General features: G+C 35.8%; 1 protein-coding gene across 16 annotated transcripts in view; it reads right to left on the bottom strand.

Moving 5' to 3' along the window:
* The window catches only part of DBR1 (debranching enzyme 1), a 50,990-nt gene extending 39,129 nt beyond the window's left edge, over nt 1-11,861 (bottom strand). For 7 of the 16 annotated variants that reach the window (XR_016046970.1, XR_016046971.1, XM_088855027.1 and 4 more), the window contains exons 1-3: nt 11,738-11,861; nt 6,393-6,509; nt 4,467-4,630 (exon numbers count right to left, since the gene is read on the bottom strand). Coding sequence is in view for 9 of the 16 variants with exons in the window: in XM_088855021.1 (XP_088711147.1) it covers nt 4,467-4,630; nt 6,393-6,509; nt 11,738-11,743 (287 nt within the window). In the remaining 7 variants the exon portion in view is untranslated. The other 9 variants (XR_016046968.1, XR_016046969.1, XM_088855020.1 and 6 more) reach the window with 3 other exon arrangements.
* Between the last annotated feature and the right edge of the window lie 6,556 nt (nt 11,862-18,417).

Here is an 18,417-nt window from a genome sequence, read left to right as displayed (position 1 = left end):
TCATCAAATTTTAAAAATACCCCTGAGCACAAATCGCTTCGTTAAAACCCATTTTTTCATTAATTTTTAGCTTCATTTGAATGTGTTTTGTTTTAATCATTCTTTATACGCTTTTCATATTATAGTAGATTTTTTTTGTATCTTTTTAATTTTTTGCAACCCTTTTTTGACCGCCCGGGACTTGCCCGGTTAGAGCGGTTGAATCGGCCGATTACCGGTTAGGCCGGTTAAACCGCTTCCGAGCCCATGTCAAGTTAGCCGTTTCAGATCGATTTTGCGAACACTGAACTAGATTCTAATATGCTTCCCTTGTGTGTTGAGTCGATGCATTTTAATTTGTCATTCTCATCAGATGTGAGGTTTCCACAACCACATCCACCACCTCGGCCTCCACCGTACCTCCTATAACGTCCACCTCGATTACTACTAAAAATTGTGAATAGGGCAGATCTTTCAGTTTCACCCATAGACACTGTCATTATCTTGCGTCGAGTTTCTTCATACTGAAGAAGGGAGAAAAAATTACCAAGTGCTGGAAAATTCTCGCCACCGCAAACATTTGCCCTAATTGTTTCATACTCTCCATTAACTCCCCATAAAAGACCAAAAATCTACCTTTGTTCCAAAATCTCTCTCTCTCTCTCTCTCTCTCTCTCTCTCTCTCTCTCTCTCTCTCTCTCTCTCTCTCTCTCTCTGTTCCTTTGTACAAGAACATTGTATGGGCTAATGCTGGCTTAATCCATCCCGAAGACCACGTAGATGAGCATAATAATCTCCCAGTGACAATCACCATGTTTAAAATCATTGATTTGCTACTCTAATTAATAAACCCTTGCAGTTTTTTCTTTTGATAGGACTCGAAGACTGCCTCCCATAATTCCTTAAAGGTATTGCAATTCATAAAGGATCGACTCATATTAGGCTGCATAGAAAACAGTATCCAATTCATCATAACCATATCTTCAACCTCCCCGTCTGCATATTTAGCATCCTTTATGCCAAGATTTTCTGTCGATGTATCCCAGTTTTTCGGTCGATATATCCTAGTTTTTTCTTTCTACCCAAAAATAGTCCAACCAACCTTGCTCATTCTAAATAGTTGGTTCCATTAAACCTGACTGCGGTAATTTAGGGTCTAGATGACCGCACATTTGATGCTTGCAGAGACATTCTCAACTATAGTTAAAATCCAACTGTAGTTAAAATCCTGGTTATACCTTCATATCTTAATCAATAATTAAGATCAAGTTACACCCTTTGATCTCTTCGAATAAAAAGTTTTAAGATCTCGTTACACCCTTAGATCTGATCACACTCCCGTTTTTCCAGAAAAAATAAAAAATAGCACTAACAGTACTTCTTTAATTGAGGCATACAAACCTTAATCCATCCAACAACTAGGTTTTCGAATAAATACTTGATCGACACTTAGAATCATTTAAAAAAAAAAAAACCTCACCTCCATTGCCACAGATACTACTGAAAAAAAAGTTAGGGTTTTAGGGCATGATGACAGCATCTAACCCAAAGGATGACAGCAACCCTAGACACAATTCATGAGCAACTTTTTAAAGATCACCCCTTGCTATAGTACCGTGCCAAAGTACCATCCTTACTGCTCGTCGAGCTCTAATACCAAGTTGAAATTAGAGAATAAATAGTTTGTAGGATCTAGAGAGAGAAAGAGAGGAAAGAAAATAAAGATGATGATGATGATGATGAAGGAGAAGAAGGGAGAGCGAGACATACGAGATATCGAGAGATACAAAGGAAAAGTGAGTGGCTTAGGGATCCTTGTGACCTCTACCCCTCTTATAACATTAAGTAATAATCCTATTACAGCATATGGACAATATTGCCCTTATTCAGAGACATAAGACAAATAAGGACTAAAGAAAAAATAAATGACAGTTCTGTCCATCAAATACAATAAAGCTTATTCTTTTAATCTCCAACACATAATTGTAAGAATACCTCATAAATTTGATTGGAATTGGTGTTTTCAAAATAAAATATAAATTAGAAAGTCAAACTAAGGTCACACTTCAGCAAAGGAAAGAAATTGATTCTTTGAGATGGCCAATTCTTCCTTAAACTTCTGGCAACCAAGCCTACAACCCTTTAATGAGTTCTTAATGCACCTGAAAAATGCCTCAATTGCTCGCACGTCTCAGTTCCACATTACAACGCAATTGAGGCAAGAAGATAAACTACTATGTGAGACCATACCTGACATGGATCTAAACCCTTCTCCCTTATTAAGTTCTCAAACCATTTAAATTGAATCAGCCACTAGACACATTAATCCTTCACCGCTCAAACTTAGCCATAACTCGGAACATTATTTGAGACAAGTCATTCTCAAAGCAAAAAGAAACAAGTCCTTTATGTCCATGTATAATATTCATGAATCAAGGAATGATACAATACTATTTGAAACCTCCTCTCCTCCTCTTTTTCTTTTTTGATGGAATACTATTTTACACCATGATTGTCTATGGACCTGAGAATATTTGACTCCATTACCAAGATAAGAAACCTATCAGGTTTCCCCATGGGATCCTCCTATTTTTTTGACCATGTCAAGTTTGCCCATTCAAAAGAAGATCCGTCAGAATGGCAACAAACACTCTCCTAGAATTAGCCATGCTAGTTGTGACCTGAGTGTCTCCTCCATTTCTGCACGAATATCTTAAGACAACTAAATCATCCCCAATGCACAATGGGAGGCTTCTCCCAAAGTTTTTTGTCCAGAAAATTTTCATTTTGCACCAGTCGTTGAGTCCATATATTGTCAACATAGTCCACAAGAAGGCATTACAAATTGATGAAGATTAACTGTAACTGAAACACATGCCACCTCACAAATGTCCAAGTAATTCTGGTCAACCAATGATAATGATACCTCATGAGGTTCCTTGAGATTGGAGAGCGTCCCAGTCACAGTTCAATTTACCAATAGAGACCTAATCACAAAGTAGTCTACCTTCTCCGGTTCATGACTACTACTGCCCAATTCTTACTGAAGAAATCTTCGATGCCTCTACACCTCTACCCCATTCCCAAAATCCCTCTATTTCACGACATTAACTTTATATTTGCCTTTAGAATCCTCAACCCCAAGGATGAAGCTCTCTAGGACATCCCCAACCGGATAACAAATCTGCTGTAATCTGCATAGCATGTGATGTTTCTGAGCTCCTTAGTTCCTTTTTACCTTTCCCTCATCATTTGCACAAGTTGCTAGACCATGTCAAGCACTTATTAGGCTCCTCTAACATTAATATTGAAGACTTCTAGACGTCTTGCATCAAGAGATCAGCAAGCACAACTTTGGTACAAGGACAAAAAGTTCTATAGATAAATGAGAGAAGGTTACCAGAGACTCGGGACAAATATCCATGCAATAACATTCTTCTCACAATACTACCAATAGATAGACTCTAGCTTTCTGAATTTAATGAAGCATGCATCATTGACAAATGACCAAACCACAGCCGGTCCTTAAAGACTCAGCCAAATCACATAAATATGATTTATTATGAGACTCAGCTGGGTCCTCTGGGACTTCTACCTTCCCTTCCAAGACAAGAATTAGCGAGTAACATCCAGCCAACTTGGTTTGGGACCATGTCGAGTCCGAGTCCAAGGCCAAGTCCAGTATTCTGAACTTCATTTATTTTCTACTCCAATTCATACGTTTTTCACGGAGTACCTTCACAAAGACCATGGTTACATGCTTCAGCTTCAGCAACACATCTAAAGTGTACATCGAATATGGCACAATGTTCTTCAAGAAACGGCTACAATAGTTGTTAGGTTGCTCTTTTACCTTAGCTTAAGACATTTGGGAAGAGAAATCCTTCAATCAAAAAATAGAATAGTAAATCTCAACTCTCGCTTCCTGATATACATTCCATGCCACATTTGCTTATCCTACTTCAGGAAGAAGCTCTACATAAAAAAGCAGCATAACCATCATGAATTTCATTTTTTATTAGCATATTGCTTCCAAGATGTACATAAATGTCATGCTCATTTTTGTTGGACTACCCTACTCCTAAAATAGTAAATCATTTTGTCAGCAAACCCCCCCAGAAATCCAACAATCAATTACCATGGCCAGAAAACCACAATTGTACTTAATCTGGTCACTGATCAGCATTTCCTATATCAGTGGATTCAGGTGTTGGAAAAGAAGTAAAACTTAAATTTAAAAACCAGCAGTCAACAGGCTTCTCTCATAATATCTTGAAGGACATAATTTAGACCTAATTCACGAAGCAATGCACTAGCCAATCATTTAAGCATCAAATATTACTCAAAAATTTTCAAGTAATAGGATTATAAAGTTACCCCAAAAAAGAAAACATAATAAAGTTTGAGAAGTATGCACTAATGTTTTGTTTACTTCTCCACCACTCACAGAAAACTAATGCAAATGACAATAGATGAACATCACTTACAGTTCCCACAGATAATTTGATGCCTCGTGATTTCCACCAACAAAAATAGTTGGAATAGGAGCTGTTTCTTTTCCAGAGTAATATTTCCAGAAGCTGTTCATACAGTTGTCCCAATACTTGGGTTTGACATTTACGCTTTTTAGATCATCCTTATTCCTAATGGCCTGTCAAATAAAGAAATTTAGTAAGGCTAAAACATTCAATCGAAAAGATAAAGTCATCAGTAGTTTATATAGCAAGACTTTTTCCAAGCAGTACCGCTGAATGCATTGCTTACAAAATAGTAGATAATGCTCTGTCCGTAACGCACTCACTACAAACTATCCCTCTAATGTACCCGTGGCAAGTTATAGGATAATAAGATAAAAAAAAAAAAATTTGAGGAAAATTTAGTGACATGTAGAAATTAAAACAAAGGCCTTAGAAATAAATTTAACCGTACATCGGAAGAAAATGCAATACAGAACTATCAAACACAACTGAGATATCATTTCACAACATTACCAACTAAGAGAGAGTGAATCTTGGAAGACAAGTTTGTAAACAAAATATATGAGAACTAGGGTTAAAATTTGAGAAGAGAAAATATTAGAATCAGGAAGATAAAGAAATATAATTAGGGTTTAGAACATCAGGATTTGTAAAAGAGAAAAGAATTAAAATCAAGAATAGAAAGTAGACTTAGGGTTTATCAAGAAGAAAAAGGCGTACAATTAGAGTTTAGATTTGAGGAGAAAAAGTTATAATTCAAGAAAAGAAAGAAATAGAAGTAGGGTTTAGTCTCGACTTTTGATGAAAGCCTCTTAGGCCAATGTCAAACCAACAAGTTTGATACCATGAAATAAAGAAGAAGAGGATAGAGAATATGGACCAGTAGAGAAGGAGAGTAGCTGAATCTGCAACAAATCTTACACGTCCTGATGTGTCTGTGTGTGTGTGTGTATTGTTAACAATACATCATGGTAATATCAAATATTACATATGAGTACAAAATAAACAAATATGACAGACCTAAATATCTAGAGGTATCTCCCTGCAGTTATATCCTTGATATCTACAGCACAAAACCATAACATGGAACATTTTTCTGATAGGTAGTAAAGAAATGATGGTAGCATATGCCGCATGAATTAAAAAGGGAAAAGATGGAACATTTGAGTTTTTTATCATGCCTACCTTTTACACACATTCAAGGAAATGTATAAGCATGAAAGGATCATTTTCGTCCTACAATTTGAGGAGAAAAATTTATAATTCAAGAAAAGAAAGAAATAGAAGTAGGGTTTAGTGTCGCCTTTTGATGAAAGCCCCTTAGGCCAATGCCGAACCAACCAGTTGTGATACCATGAGAGAAAGAAGAAGAGGATAGAGAATATGGACTAGTAGAGAAGCAGAGTAGCTGAATCTGCAACAGATCTTAGACGTCCTTGTGTGCGTGTGCGTGTGCATTGTTAACAATACATCACGGCAACATCAAATATTACATATTGAGTACAAAATAAACAAATATGACAAACCTATATATCTAGAGGTATCTCCCTGCAGTCAAGGATATCTACAGCACAAAACCATAACATGGAACAGTTTTCTGATCGGTAGTAAAGAAATGATGATCCTAGAATAAATGGAAATAAGGTAGCATATACCACATGAATTAAAAAGGGAAAAGATGGAACATTTGATTATTATATCATGCCTACCTTTGCACACATTCAAGGAAATTTATGAGCATAAAAAGATCATTTACGTCCAACAATCACAAATTAAAATCCAACATATGCAGACACTTCTTTTTCATAGATAACAATTCATATGAAGGAAATGACATATAACAAGTATGAAGAAATTTAGAGAAAGATTCGCACACGTAACACTTGTAAAAAGTAGTGCAAGAAGCTATCTTGGATTGTTAGTTTGAAACCATACCTGAAAGTCTCCACAGCATATAAGCAAGTCAATCTTTGTGTTCTCCACTTTCTCGATATACAATAGAGTTGAGTAGACATTATCAAGTTCACCATGCATACAACCTTCGATTGCAATCTTCAGGTTCGGGCAAAAATGTAATGAAGAAAATTTGTTTCAGAACCTATTTTTCATGTGATCATCAAAACAAGTAGAGACAGGATTCATGGAAGACTGGATTGTTTCAAAAAGTTCTAACTTTGATTGCGCAAAAGGCCCCAAATAATGCAATTATCATTTCTCAATATGAATTAACATATTAGACATATGAAGCTAAGAACAGCTCAATCATAAACACACAAATTTTCAATCCCATAAAAATTTGAGTGCGATGACAAAGAATATGAGAATTTAAAATACCATCACTCAAAGGATCAATAGGTACACACTATGGATGGGGGTTGCTAGTTGTTGACAAAAACATGAAGTCCATATTGTTTTTTGTGCTTCTTGTTTGTCAATGAATGTGGAAGAAATAATGAATGAGAACATAGACAAAACCAATACTTTTGAAGAATAACTAACAATAGACGTAAAAAAACGAATGAAATAACAATATTGATAAACAGTGATGATGATGAGATCAGAGAAAGGAGCTTGGTAAAAGTTGGGGGGCAATGATGATGATGATTGTGTAGCGACTAAGTTTTAAGGACCAGTGAAGTGTGCCCCAATTATAAGGGTCCCAAGTGATGCAGACAATGATATTGAGTCTGACATATGGTACATATATGTGGTGTTGTTTGAAGTCTAATAGAGTGATCTATGGATAAAATTAGAGGTTTTTGGGTAAATATAATCCAGAAGTTACAATATAAAAGAGGGATTGTGTGCTATAAGACCATTTACTTTGGTATTAGGAGGTCACAATCACTCCCAGCCCTTAGAATGTCAGACCAACAACTTTGGATGTTTCACAAGGATAATGGCACACTCCGAGCCTCCTGATTTCAAATCTAATGAGCAAGAGTGGTTGTAACCTCCTTTTGCCAAAGGTAAATGGTCTTTTTGTATACTTTTCCCTTGGAAAAAAAAAAAGTAAATGCAATTAAAAAGTTTTAACTTTACATACTAACAAGGTTTCAAAAAACGGCCCCCCAAGTGCCTAGGAGTTCACCTAGGCACCCAAGAAGAGGGGCTGCCTAGAAGGCCATAAGCCTAGGCGGGTCTTTCTGAGTGGAAGTTCTTGGGCGCCTGCTCAGGGGGCTAGAGGCACAACATCCAATCTCAAAAGGGGGCCTAAAAACCGCCATAAAATTGGCGGGGAAAAACTCTTTCTGGGTGGCATTGTTGATCATTTTGACCCATGAAAAAGGGGGAGGGGGTATTCTAATCCCCAAGGCAAAAATACTCTTCCTATGTCTTAGAAACACATAAAATGGATTTATTTTGTGATTTTTTTAATTGAGAAAATTTTGAAAAGTTAGTTTAATAATATTAAACCTTACCAATCTTATTTGCAACTTGAATCAATGACAAGAAGAATTGAATTCTCCTCTTTCTTGTGTTTTATATTGGTCATTTCGTCTTATAGGAGACTTAATAGTCCAGGAGTATCATTTTATGAAGTGTGGGATATGGAGTGTGGGGTATTTGACACTACATCACTAACAAACTATGGACTTGTTTTTATGTTGTGAAGCAGCTCAGTCAGAGTCTGAGCTTCTTGGTGTTGAGATCGACCTGCGATCACACCAATCACAATGGCGGATTTTGCGAATGCAACTAGAGGGCTCAAAAAACTAAACCACCACAACTACGACGACTGGTGCTCGTGCGTAGAATCATACCTGCAAGGACATGACATCTGAGAGGTCATCGGCGACAACGAAACTGCTGCACCAGCACGAGAGAATTTCGAGGCACTGCGACGATGGCGCATCAAGGCCGAGAAGGCCATGTTCGTGCTAAAAACAACAATCAAAAGGAACTGTTGGACCACATATGAGAAGCCACTACCTCGAAGAAAGCCTGGGACGCGCTAGCAACATTGTTTGCCAAGACAAATGATGCTGGGCTGCAGTTCCTGGAAAACGAGCTCGGATCCGTGTATCAAGGTATGATGTCCATTAGCCAAATATTTTTCAAAAGTAAAATCTCTCTGCCACGAGATCTCCAAACTCGATCCGAAATCCCGGATCACTGAATGAGACGTATCATCACGAGAGGCTTGAGACCTGAATACAATGGGTTCATGACGGCCATCAAAGGGTGGCCGACACAGCAGTGTCTTCTAGAGTTTTTCACTATATCAATTATTCAAAGAATCAAAATTTTCAATGATTTGAACATGTTTCAACATTCATGAGCATGTATTTCCATAGAGTAAATAGTTAGAATACATATAAATGCATGGATATGGATATTTAACACATATATAGTGGATATATATATGTGTTTGGACAACACAAAGATGCATATATGTATATATCTTATATCTCAGAACACATAAGGTTCTAGGCACCCGCCAAGGTGTTGGGCGCCCTCCACCCCCCCGGGCACCCAAGGCTCACACAATGTCTTTTGTAACCTTGCATATTATTATAAAATCCTATATATCTCAAAGAATGAGTGGAAAAAAATCAAATAAGGATATTATAATATATGAATTTCATGGTACTTCTTTCTTTTCCATTGATGATGTTTATGTTTGTAGAAAAAAAATGAGTTTGCATCAAAAATTACTCGTTATGGGTTTTACAAGCCCAATTCAGTCCTAAAAGAGTCTTATGATGCCTAGTTCAAACAAAAAAACGAAAGGTAATATTTGAAAAAGTTAAACTTAAATATTTTCATCACACGGTATTTCTCTGACAATAGGAAACTAAAGCAAACATCCCAAGTTTTTTATATTGCATGGTAATTAGAAAATAATGACTTTGAATGTCATCATAGTGAAACCAAACTTAATTAAAAAAAACATCATTTGAAAAAAGATCCCTAGAATCATTATGATGCAGGCACAAGATGGACAAATTTGGATTTCCCTTTGGATCTTGATTGAGGGGATTAATAGAAGCGTTTTGGGGATTAGAGCCTATTTTTGGTATTTTTATACTATATGCAATTGGGAAATATGAATTCAAAAAGTATATTTCCCTTTTTCCATTTTAGTTGTTTATTATTCTGGTTTTTGTTGGAGGCAGGGCTAGTCTGTTATTTTAAGTTAATATTGGATGGCTAGGATTAAAAGAAAATAAACGCTAGGATTTCCTAGGATCTTTTAGGGTTTATGGTTTGGTTAAATAGTTCACATTGAAGTTTCAAAGCTAGTCTACAACCTCTTGTTTGAGAACTTTGAATTAACAAAATCTGGAGGTGGATTCCTCATTACTTGCTCATTTTCTTCCTTCTCTACTCTTGTTTGCCATTAAGGCCAGTTATTTTCGAGGGTTTTAGTTTTTTGCGGTGCTGATTTGAGAATAATCAAAACCCTAATATTAATCAAACAGTAATAGAGTGAGTTATGATTCCTCCAAAAGCGGCAACCCACAAAGAAGTGAACCACTTGACTAAATAGTTCAAGCCTAATGGAGAGAGTAGATAAATGCATGCAGGAGGCCAGTGAGCTTCGACATAAAAAATTCCAAAGACCAGCATTAAAAATCAAAGTAATGATGGTGATGGAAGTGACTTTCATCCTGTTCCTAACAAGCATCGGGCAGCCGTGAACATTTTGATTGTTTGAAAAGGAGAGGGAGATTGGAATGAAAATTGATATTCCCAAGTTTCATAGTGGACTCCATGTTGCATAGTGAGCTCCATGTTGTGAAAAACCTAATTTCAAGTGAGTGTTGGATTTTGAGAAGGAAAGGATCGATGGTAAACCCATAAACAATGAAAAGTTCGTTGACTTTAATGTGTTTGCATTAATTCACCCTTCTATGCATCTCGATCCATTTCCTCAGGTATTTTCGCAACCATTCATACTTGGAGAGCCAACAAAGAATAGTGCTGAAGAGAGTTGTATATATCACTTAGAACTCATTTTAGCTGGAGGACACATTTTCTCCAACTAGAGGAGGCTGATGCAAGCACAGATGGATCAAGCCCACCATTTCAATTGTGTGGTCATTTCCTCATTCTCAACATTTCGAGCTCAATATTGATGGATCTTCTTTTCAAGATCTAGGAATAGCAGATTGTGGAGGAGTCATTAGAAGAGATGATGGTGTTTTTGTTACTACATTTCCCATCCCTCATATTGTTGCATCGAATAACTATGTGGAACTTCGTGCTTTCAAAGCGGATGTTGACTTAGCTATCCAAATGGATTGCTTTTCCTTACAGATTGAAAGTGATACCTCTCTTCTTGTACAAGTTATTTAGGGCTGCTGCAAATCTCCTTGGGCACTTCATACTATAGCTGCTAATTGCCAATTTAGACTTGCAAATCGTTCATCGTCTATCTGCCATGTTTATAGTGAGGTTAATATGGTGGCTGATGCACTTGCCAAAAAGGCTACAATTTTTTCAGATGCCACCATTTGGCGTTCTAGGCCTCCAGATTTTCTTTCTCTTTCTTTACTTCATGATGTGGCACAATTACCCCATTGTAGGGTTGTAAAATAGTAAGATCTAATTTTTCTTATCTTTTATTAATGAAAACCCGGGTATGGGGCCTCACCCCCCACTAATTTACCCAAAAAAAAACTGATGGACAGAGTTGGGTTTTTCCTTGGTCTGTTTATTTTTATTTAATAATGGATGGCTAGGATTTCAAGGTTTAGAATTTGCTTAATTAGCTGTTATTAAGGGTTCAGGGCTAGTCTGCTACTTTTTGTTTAACAACTTTGAGTTAATTCTTGCTACTGAATTTCTCCACTACCCCAATAAAAAAACCTTTTGAGTTAATAAAAATTGGAGGTGGCTTCCTCCTTACTTAGCCAATTTTATTCATTCTCTACTCTGGTTTTCCCATAAGGCTTGTTAATTTGCTAAGTTTGTATGAACTGTGGTGTTGATTTAGCAAGAACCATAACTCTTACTTGCGTCACATTACAACTTCCAAAAAAGACCCACTATCTCGCATACAATATAATATGTTGTTTTCAATACATGAAATCCAGGAGACAATACATCAAAAACAGCCTCGGAATCCATTTATAACCCCTCAATTAACTTTACTCACAACTCTCGACTAAAAACAGAGAGAGAGAATATTAAATGATCATAGCGTAGCAATGGCCTGGTTAGAGTCTTTCTATGAATAGATTGAAAATGGGCCTCAGAAAACACCAACCAGCCATAGGCTTGTCTATGAATCTCACTAAATACATCAACTAAATGATGATGAGGAAACTTACCTTCATGGACACTCTGTTAAAAAGCGATGAGATTTGAAGCTGAAGCCCTAACCCTAAAACCCAAAGCAAATCCAAGTGCTACCAGCGTGAGCCGTGACACTTGTTATCTAGCCCGGCTTTGGCTGCTTCAAAGTTCAAAGCACGGTACCTTATCTACTGGTAGAGGTAATCCGGGAGATCATAGGCGCCCAACCAAACCTTCCTACAGTAGTAAAGAATCTCATCGACCGCTTGATTTCAGCATCAGCTTTGTAGGGATCGTCGATTTCTAGGACAGGTGTGTGGACGCCGTTGAAACAAGCCCAAAGGGACATAATCTATCCGTCTCTTGTTGATATTGACGATGTGGATGAATGTTACGGCTATGAAGTAAAGTCCTAGTGCATTGAACAGATTTCGCTAATTAAGCCGCAGCTTCTTAAATGGAAAATTGTTTCATGCAGCGGGGACCGTATGCCGTATACAAGTGCAATCGCAACGTATAAAGCATCCATCTTAAAAGATTGATGCAAATAGGTGATTCATTTAAAAACAATTCAAACTGACAGTCTAAATGTTTTTTTAATATAATTATTATTTTTAGTTTTTAAATTTTTTTTAATTTTTATATTCATGATCTCCATATTGGAGATTTTGTCTTTATAAATTAGGTCCAAAAATCCATCTCAAAAATAAATTTTTAAAGGTGATTTATATCGGCATGGACTCATAAACCTACCCTTCATAGAATGGGTTCTAACGAACACTTCTTTCATTGCAACTTCTTGTTTGGATACAAATATGAATCTATTTTTCTTTTTTACATTTTCTTTTTCTTTTTTTTTGAGTAAATGTTTCATGATGGGGTTTTCAATATTAAAATTATTTGGAAAGCCCTACTAGCCATCGTCTGATTTTTTGGACGGTGGGAAATAATTGACCGCCGTGGGCCTATTATGTTTGTGGCGCCACAGACATAATAGGTCCATGGCGGTCGATTTTTTATGTTAAACCACAACAGCAGGGGCGAAAATACTACTCACTTTACCTACAGGCGTTGGAAAGTGTTTTTCAAATTATTTTGTGGTTTACGTTTCTTTGGATATCATTTTTTATAGAAGCTAGTCCTTGGCTTTTGGCATGTTTATTGTTCGGTTTGGTGATAGTCAAAATTACCATACCTATGTTTTCATTAAAAGATTAAGGGTATTATGAAAAAAAAAAAAAAAGGGGTTTATTGGGAAGCAAAAAAGAAGCTCAACGTGATCTCCATAAAAGAGAATCAACGAAGACATAATATCATCCTTTTGAGGGTCACCCCTTTAGGGTTATGGGAACAGATCTCCAAAGATGAAGATTGGTCTCCAAGAGAGGGAGACATGGCCTCCAAGAAAGAGGCGATATTCCCATGAGCTTTGGGTTGGTAAGGCTTTCACTTCTATAGAGAGAAAATCTTGCAGTTGCTCTCGAGGTTATCTCTCCAGCCGCAATTTTGTGGTAGAAAATAAGGTATTGATCGACGATGTTACTCGGTCGAGAGAGCGAGTTTAGAAGGGAAAATCGATTATGATCTTTTACCGACGTTTAGAGATAGGTATTATCTCTTGTAATCCAAAACTGTATTTTTCATTGTGATAGTGGATTTCAACTTGGCGAGGTTGTAAATGTAGTTCTACGGACTGAACCACGTAACTCGTGTGGTGTGGTGTGTGCTTTTTATGTTTGATTTATTTCTCGCACAATTATAGTTGTATTCATCTACTTCATATTTAGTCAATCATGTACACGATCTTAAGTGGGATTTCGATATTCGGGATTCCTGATTCTGCAAGGGTAATTCAAGATGAAGAAGGACTATCAGTTACACCTAAGCCAGAATTAAAAAAATCTACATGCCCTCACAAGCCCACACAAAGGTATTCTTCTTCCTTGCATTATGTTTTGTATACTGATAGTGATGAACTTCAGTTTTTTTAGGATGCTATTTATTACCCTAATGTTGAAAAGTGGCATAAGGCAATAGAGGAGATTGATGCTTCGTATAAAAATGATACATGAGAGTTGGTGGAACCTCCACATGGGAAGAAAGCATTAAAAAATATGTGGGTATATGATATTAAGTGGGAGGCAAATGGTCTTATGCGATATAAGGCTAGACTTGTGATGAAAGTTTATGGGAAAAAAACAGGTGTTAATTTTAATGAAATTTTTGCTTCTGTTGTTAAGGATAGCTCTATTAGAGTTATTTTATCTTTGGTTGCTAACTTTAATTTGGAGCTAAAATAACTTGATATTAAAAATGCATTCTTACATGGTGATCTTAATGAATAAATTTATATGTATCAACCTGAAGGTTTTGAGAACAAAATCAATGATAACTGGGTTTGCAAGTTGAAAAAGGGATTGTATGGTTTGAAACAAGTATCTAAACAGTGGTATAAGAATTTGATCCTGGGTGAATTTTATTCTAGATGCGAATTTGATCATTGTGTGTACTTCAAAGGTTCAACATATGATTCTTTTACAGTTTATTGTTTTATGTTGATGATATACTTGTTGTTTGCAATGATTTGAGTAAAATCAAGCGTTTCAAACTTCCAAGCATTTTACCACCAAGGATTTGGATAAAGCCAAAAAGATTTTGTACGCAAATCCATAGAGATAAAAAGCAAGGTAAGCCTTGATTAAGTCAATCTAAGTATTTTTCTAAAGTTCTTGAGTGCCTTAATATGATTGATTGTAAGTCTGTTTCTACGTCATTAGTTACACATTTTAAGCTGTCTAATAAAGACTGTCCAATGAACGAGATAGATAAAAGTATGATGAAGAATGTTCTATAAACTTCTGCAGTGGGTAGTTTGATGCGTGCAATGGTTTATATTATACTTGATATTGCCCATACAGTGGGAGTTGTTTTCAGATTTATGCTTAATCCAGGTTGGGAACATTGACAAGCAGTTAAGTGGATCCTTCAATATTTGGAGGGAACACAAAATGTATGCTTGTGTTTCGAAAATTCATAATTGAAGTTCTTGGTTATGTAGATGCGATTATGTAGGATGCCACAATACTATAAGGTTTACTATTGGATACGTTTTTAATGTTGGTGATGGTGCAGCCATGGCTGTTAATGTTGTAGGATATTGTTACCTTGTCATCAACTGAAGCTGAGTATGTGGCATTGACTGAGGCAGCGAAGGAAATGATTTAGTTGCGAAGGTTACTTGGCCAGTTTGGGGTGAAACAAGATAAATATGTTGTATATTGTGATAATCAAAGTGCTATTTATCTAGCTAAAAATGCAGTTTATCACTCAAACACAAAGTATATATAGGTCAGATACCATTTTATTATGTTGGCTCTCGAGCATAGAGATTTACAGGTGGAAAAGATTCACACTAAGAAGAACCTTGTTGATGTAATTATAAAGGTTGTCTCAACTGAAAAGAATACAATGTGTAGAAGACTTTCAGGGTTGGAGGAAACATCACCTCGAGTGGATGGAGAGTGATGCATTGATGATTATTTCATAGACTTTGTGATTTGTCTTCAAGTAGGAGATTGCTATATATGTAAAGACAAATCACATATGTGAGTATTTTATTTGACTTTTATCTCTTTTATTTTTGGCCATTGAATTGCATCTCATACAATGGTTGTAGTGTTGTAGGAACTTTACTCTTTTAAATGGATTAAAACTATTTTGTTTAAAGATAGAAAGAGTGAGAAAAAGATGGAGAGATTGAGCTGCAATTGGGTTTTCTTTTGAGGAATTAGTATGCTCTATTTTAGAAAGAGAAAGTGAGCAAAAGACTTGAACTCCATTGTGGGTTTGATTTGTGCCATGTTTAGTGAAAAAAAATATCAAAGAGAACTCATTTTTTGGTGTTCTTGGTGTTCTGTTTTTTTGCTCTATTTAGAGTGATAAAGGGTTGCTGGAATTTGATGTTTTGAGCTCGATTTTATGTTGTAATCTTCTCAAATAAATAAATAAATCATCGCACCATTTTCCCATAGATGTAAGTCACGATTTGTGACCGTTCACCATATTAAATTGTTGTGCTCTGTAAAAGCATGTTATTGGATTTTTCATTCCATGTTCTTGCTTTGATATTGTGTAGTTTTCATTGCTTGTTGATATTTATACGAATACACAATAGTTATGAATGTTATAAACCCTTACTGATTTTTCACCGATCGTCCCCAACATTTCTCTCTCTGAATTTGAAGCTCGCTCGTGGCTTGCTCCTTATCTCAGTGTCTTATCAGCAGGGCTTAGCTTAATTTGATAACCATAATTGAAACGAAAGGAATGGTGAATTGATTTAAGGCTCCAAAAATTCTAGAACTCCATTAATTTATTTGCATTCTCCTTTATTATAATTATAGAGCAGCAATGGCTTTATTGCAGGATTTTGAGCAGGCCAGCAATGAGGCTTGAGAATTTTTAGTGGCTTTTTGTAGCATTTTTAATGACGTCGTAGGCATTAAATGGGTTTCATAGAAACAAAGAGGAACATGTAAGTGTTTTTGTGCTAGATTGTATCTTAAGACAATTGTATTTTAGTAGATGGTGGTCTTAATCAATCCTAGCCAAATGTGAAACATGATGGCTTGAGGTGTGTCACAAAGTTTAAGCTATTTTATGTTAGTCTTTATGTCTATTGGCAATATCTTCAACCACCGAATTTCATATCTAACTCTTAGTAAAATTAGTGACCTCCTTATACTAAAAGAAAATAGCCTTATTATATATATATATAAAAAAAAAAATTTACGTGTTATTCCAAATAGTTTTTCTGTAAATCTTGGTCTTTGAGAAAATGTTATTTGAAAAATGTAGTTTTGTAGTATCCTTCCCATATCAGAGAACGGAACAAGAGAAATCATCCTTGAATACATGATTATCCTCTTTTATTGTGTTCACACAACTACTGGGAGAGAAGGTCATGCAAGTATGACAACTCTTCATCTTTTAAATGCATTAAACAATCACATTGGGTGAACTTGCTAAAGGTACTTTCTCTCTCAATTTGGGGCATGAAACTCTCTTGGAGACATGGTTATTGCGTATTGCTTTCAAGTCTCTCGATGTGGGGCATGAAACTTTCTTGGAGACTTCATAATTGCGCATTGTTTTCAAGCTCTTTATTTTCTTTGACAAAATAAAATAAGGGTTTGAGAGATTATATCATATCTCTGGATCTGCAAAGGAGTCCATCTCAACATCTTTTTACAAAGTCAAACTTTTTACTCAATCACCAATCACTATCTACAAAAAATGAGCATCTTCTCTTTAAATACAAACTAAAAGGAACAATAAATAAAATAAAAATAAAAGGGAAAAGTGTCTATGCTTTCCCAACAACATAGAAGTTCTATCCTCCCCTTACCATCCAGCTGTCTAATTTTGATCAAGAGAGCCACTCACCGTTTGATTTTAGATCCGACATCTCAAAGTATTTTTTTTTTAGTTTTTTTTTACAAATTATATGAATATAAAATTTGGTAAGTGTCATCTTCTCAATGGGGCACACCTATAAAAAAATATTATAAATATTTTTTCTATAAAATATAATGACCAAAATACCCCTTGAAATTTTCAGGGCTATTTTGGTCATTTTATTTTATTGAAAATATTTTTTTATATTTTTTGCTAGTGCAAGTTTAATAGAGGAATGGATTTCCAAACTTTGGTTTCAAAATAGTTTATAGAAAAAAAAATAAAAAATAAAATACTATAAAGACATGACATTGTGATTGGGACAATCTTAGGCCTCCATTCAAAATGGACGGTTGGATAAGAGGGAGGATAAAACTTCTATGTTATAGGGGAAGCATAGAAAGCTTGCCCAAAATAAAAAACTAAACTTAATCTCTCTGTTATCTCTTAAAAACCAGTCTAATATATCCTAACTAGCCCAATTATGGTAGTCCCTATCAATATCCATCTTTTATTTACAAAAAATGAACTTTCTATTCTATCCCATAAATCTCTACAAGTAAAAAAATCAAGAATAACCCTAAGGAAACTAAAAATCCAAATAAAATATATTCTAAGTCTTATAAAAAAATTAAAAATTAAAAATTAAAAAAAAAAAAATATATATATATATATATTGGTATTTGCATCACTCTCTCAGGGTTGAGAAAAGCTCTGTTGGGGTTTTGTACCATTTAAAGGCTTTATAATAGTATGTACTAAAAATATATAATGAATTACTGACTCTAGTGGGAGTATGGTCCAACTTGGGCTGTAAGGCATTAACAATGTCTTAGACTAACATGCGTTTGGCTAGTTATGACTCAATATGGGTCTAACACCCATAGTCCTGGGCATCATGTAACTATAATCAATAAGGATTTTGATGTGGGGTTATCCCTAGATGAGGTCAGAGATATCCCCATGAAAGTTGGCCAGGAGACATGGATTTGACCCATTGTGTGTGATGGATGGCTTGAGAGGACAAGGGCCTAAATCCTCATTATTACCATCATATGACATGTACACTAGATAGCCATCCAGGAAGTGACCATTTGGATAAGGATGTGTGTGTGCAAAATAGATGACTCCTTGTAACACTAGATTGTGTTGGAATGACCCATTGAGCAAACTGCTAAAATGGGTCTTGGACTTGTCCTCAATGAGGGACTTGCAATCCATGGTCTAGGATCATATATTCTCCACTTATTGGTTGGCT

Source organism: Amborella trichopoda, chromosome 13 (genome assembly GCF_054954075.1).
Source record: "Amborella trichopoda isolate Santa Cruz 75 chromosome 13, AtrichopodaSantaCruz75HAP2 v2.0, whole genome shotgun sequence".
NCBI lineage: Eukaryota > Viridiplantae > Streptophyta > Magnoliopsida > Amborellales > Amborellaceae > Amborella > Amborella trichopoda.
This window is presented reverse-complemented; position numbering and strand designations above follow the sequence as displayed.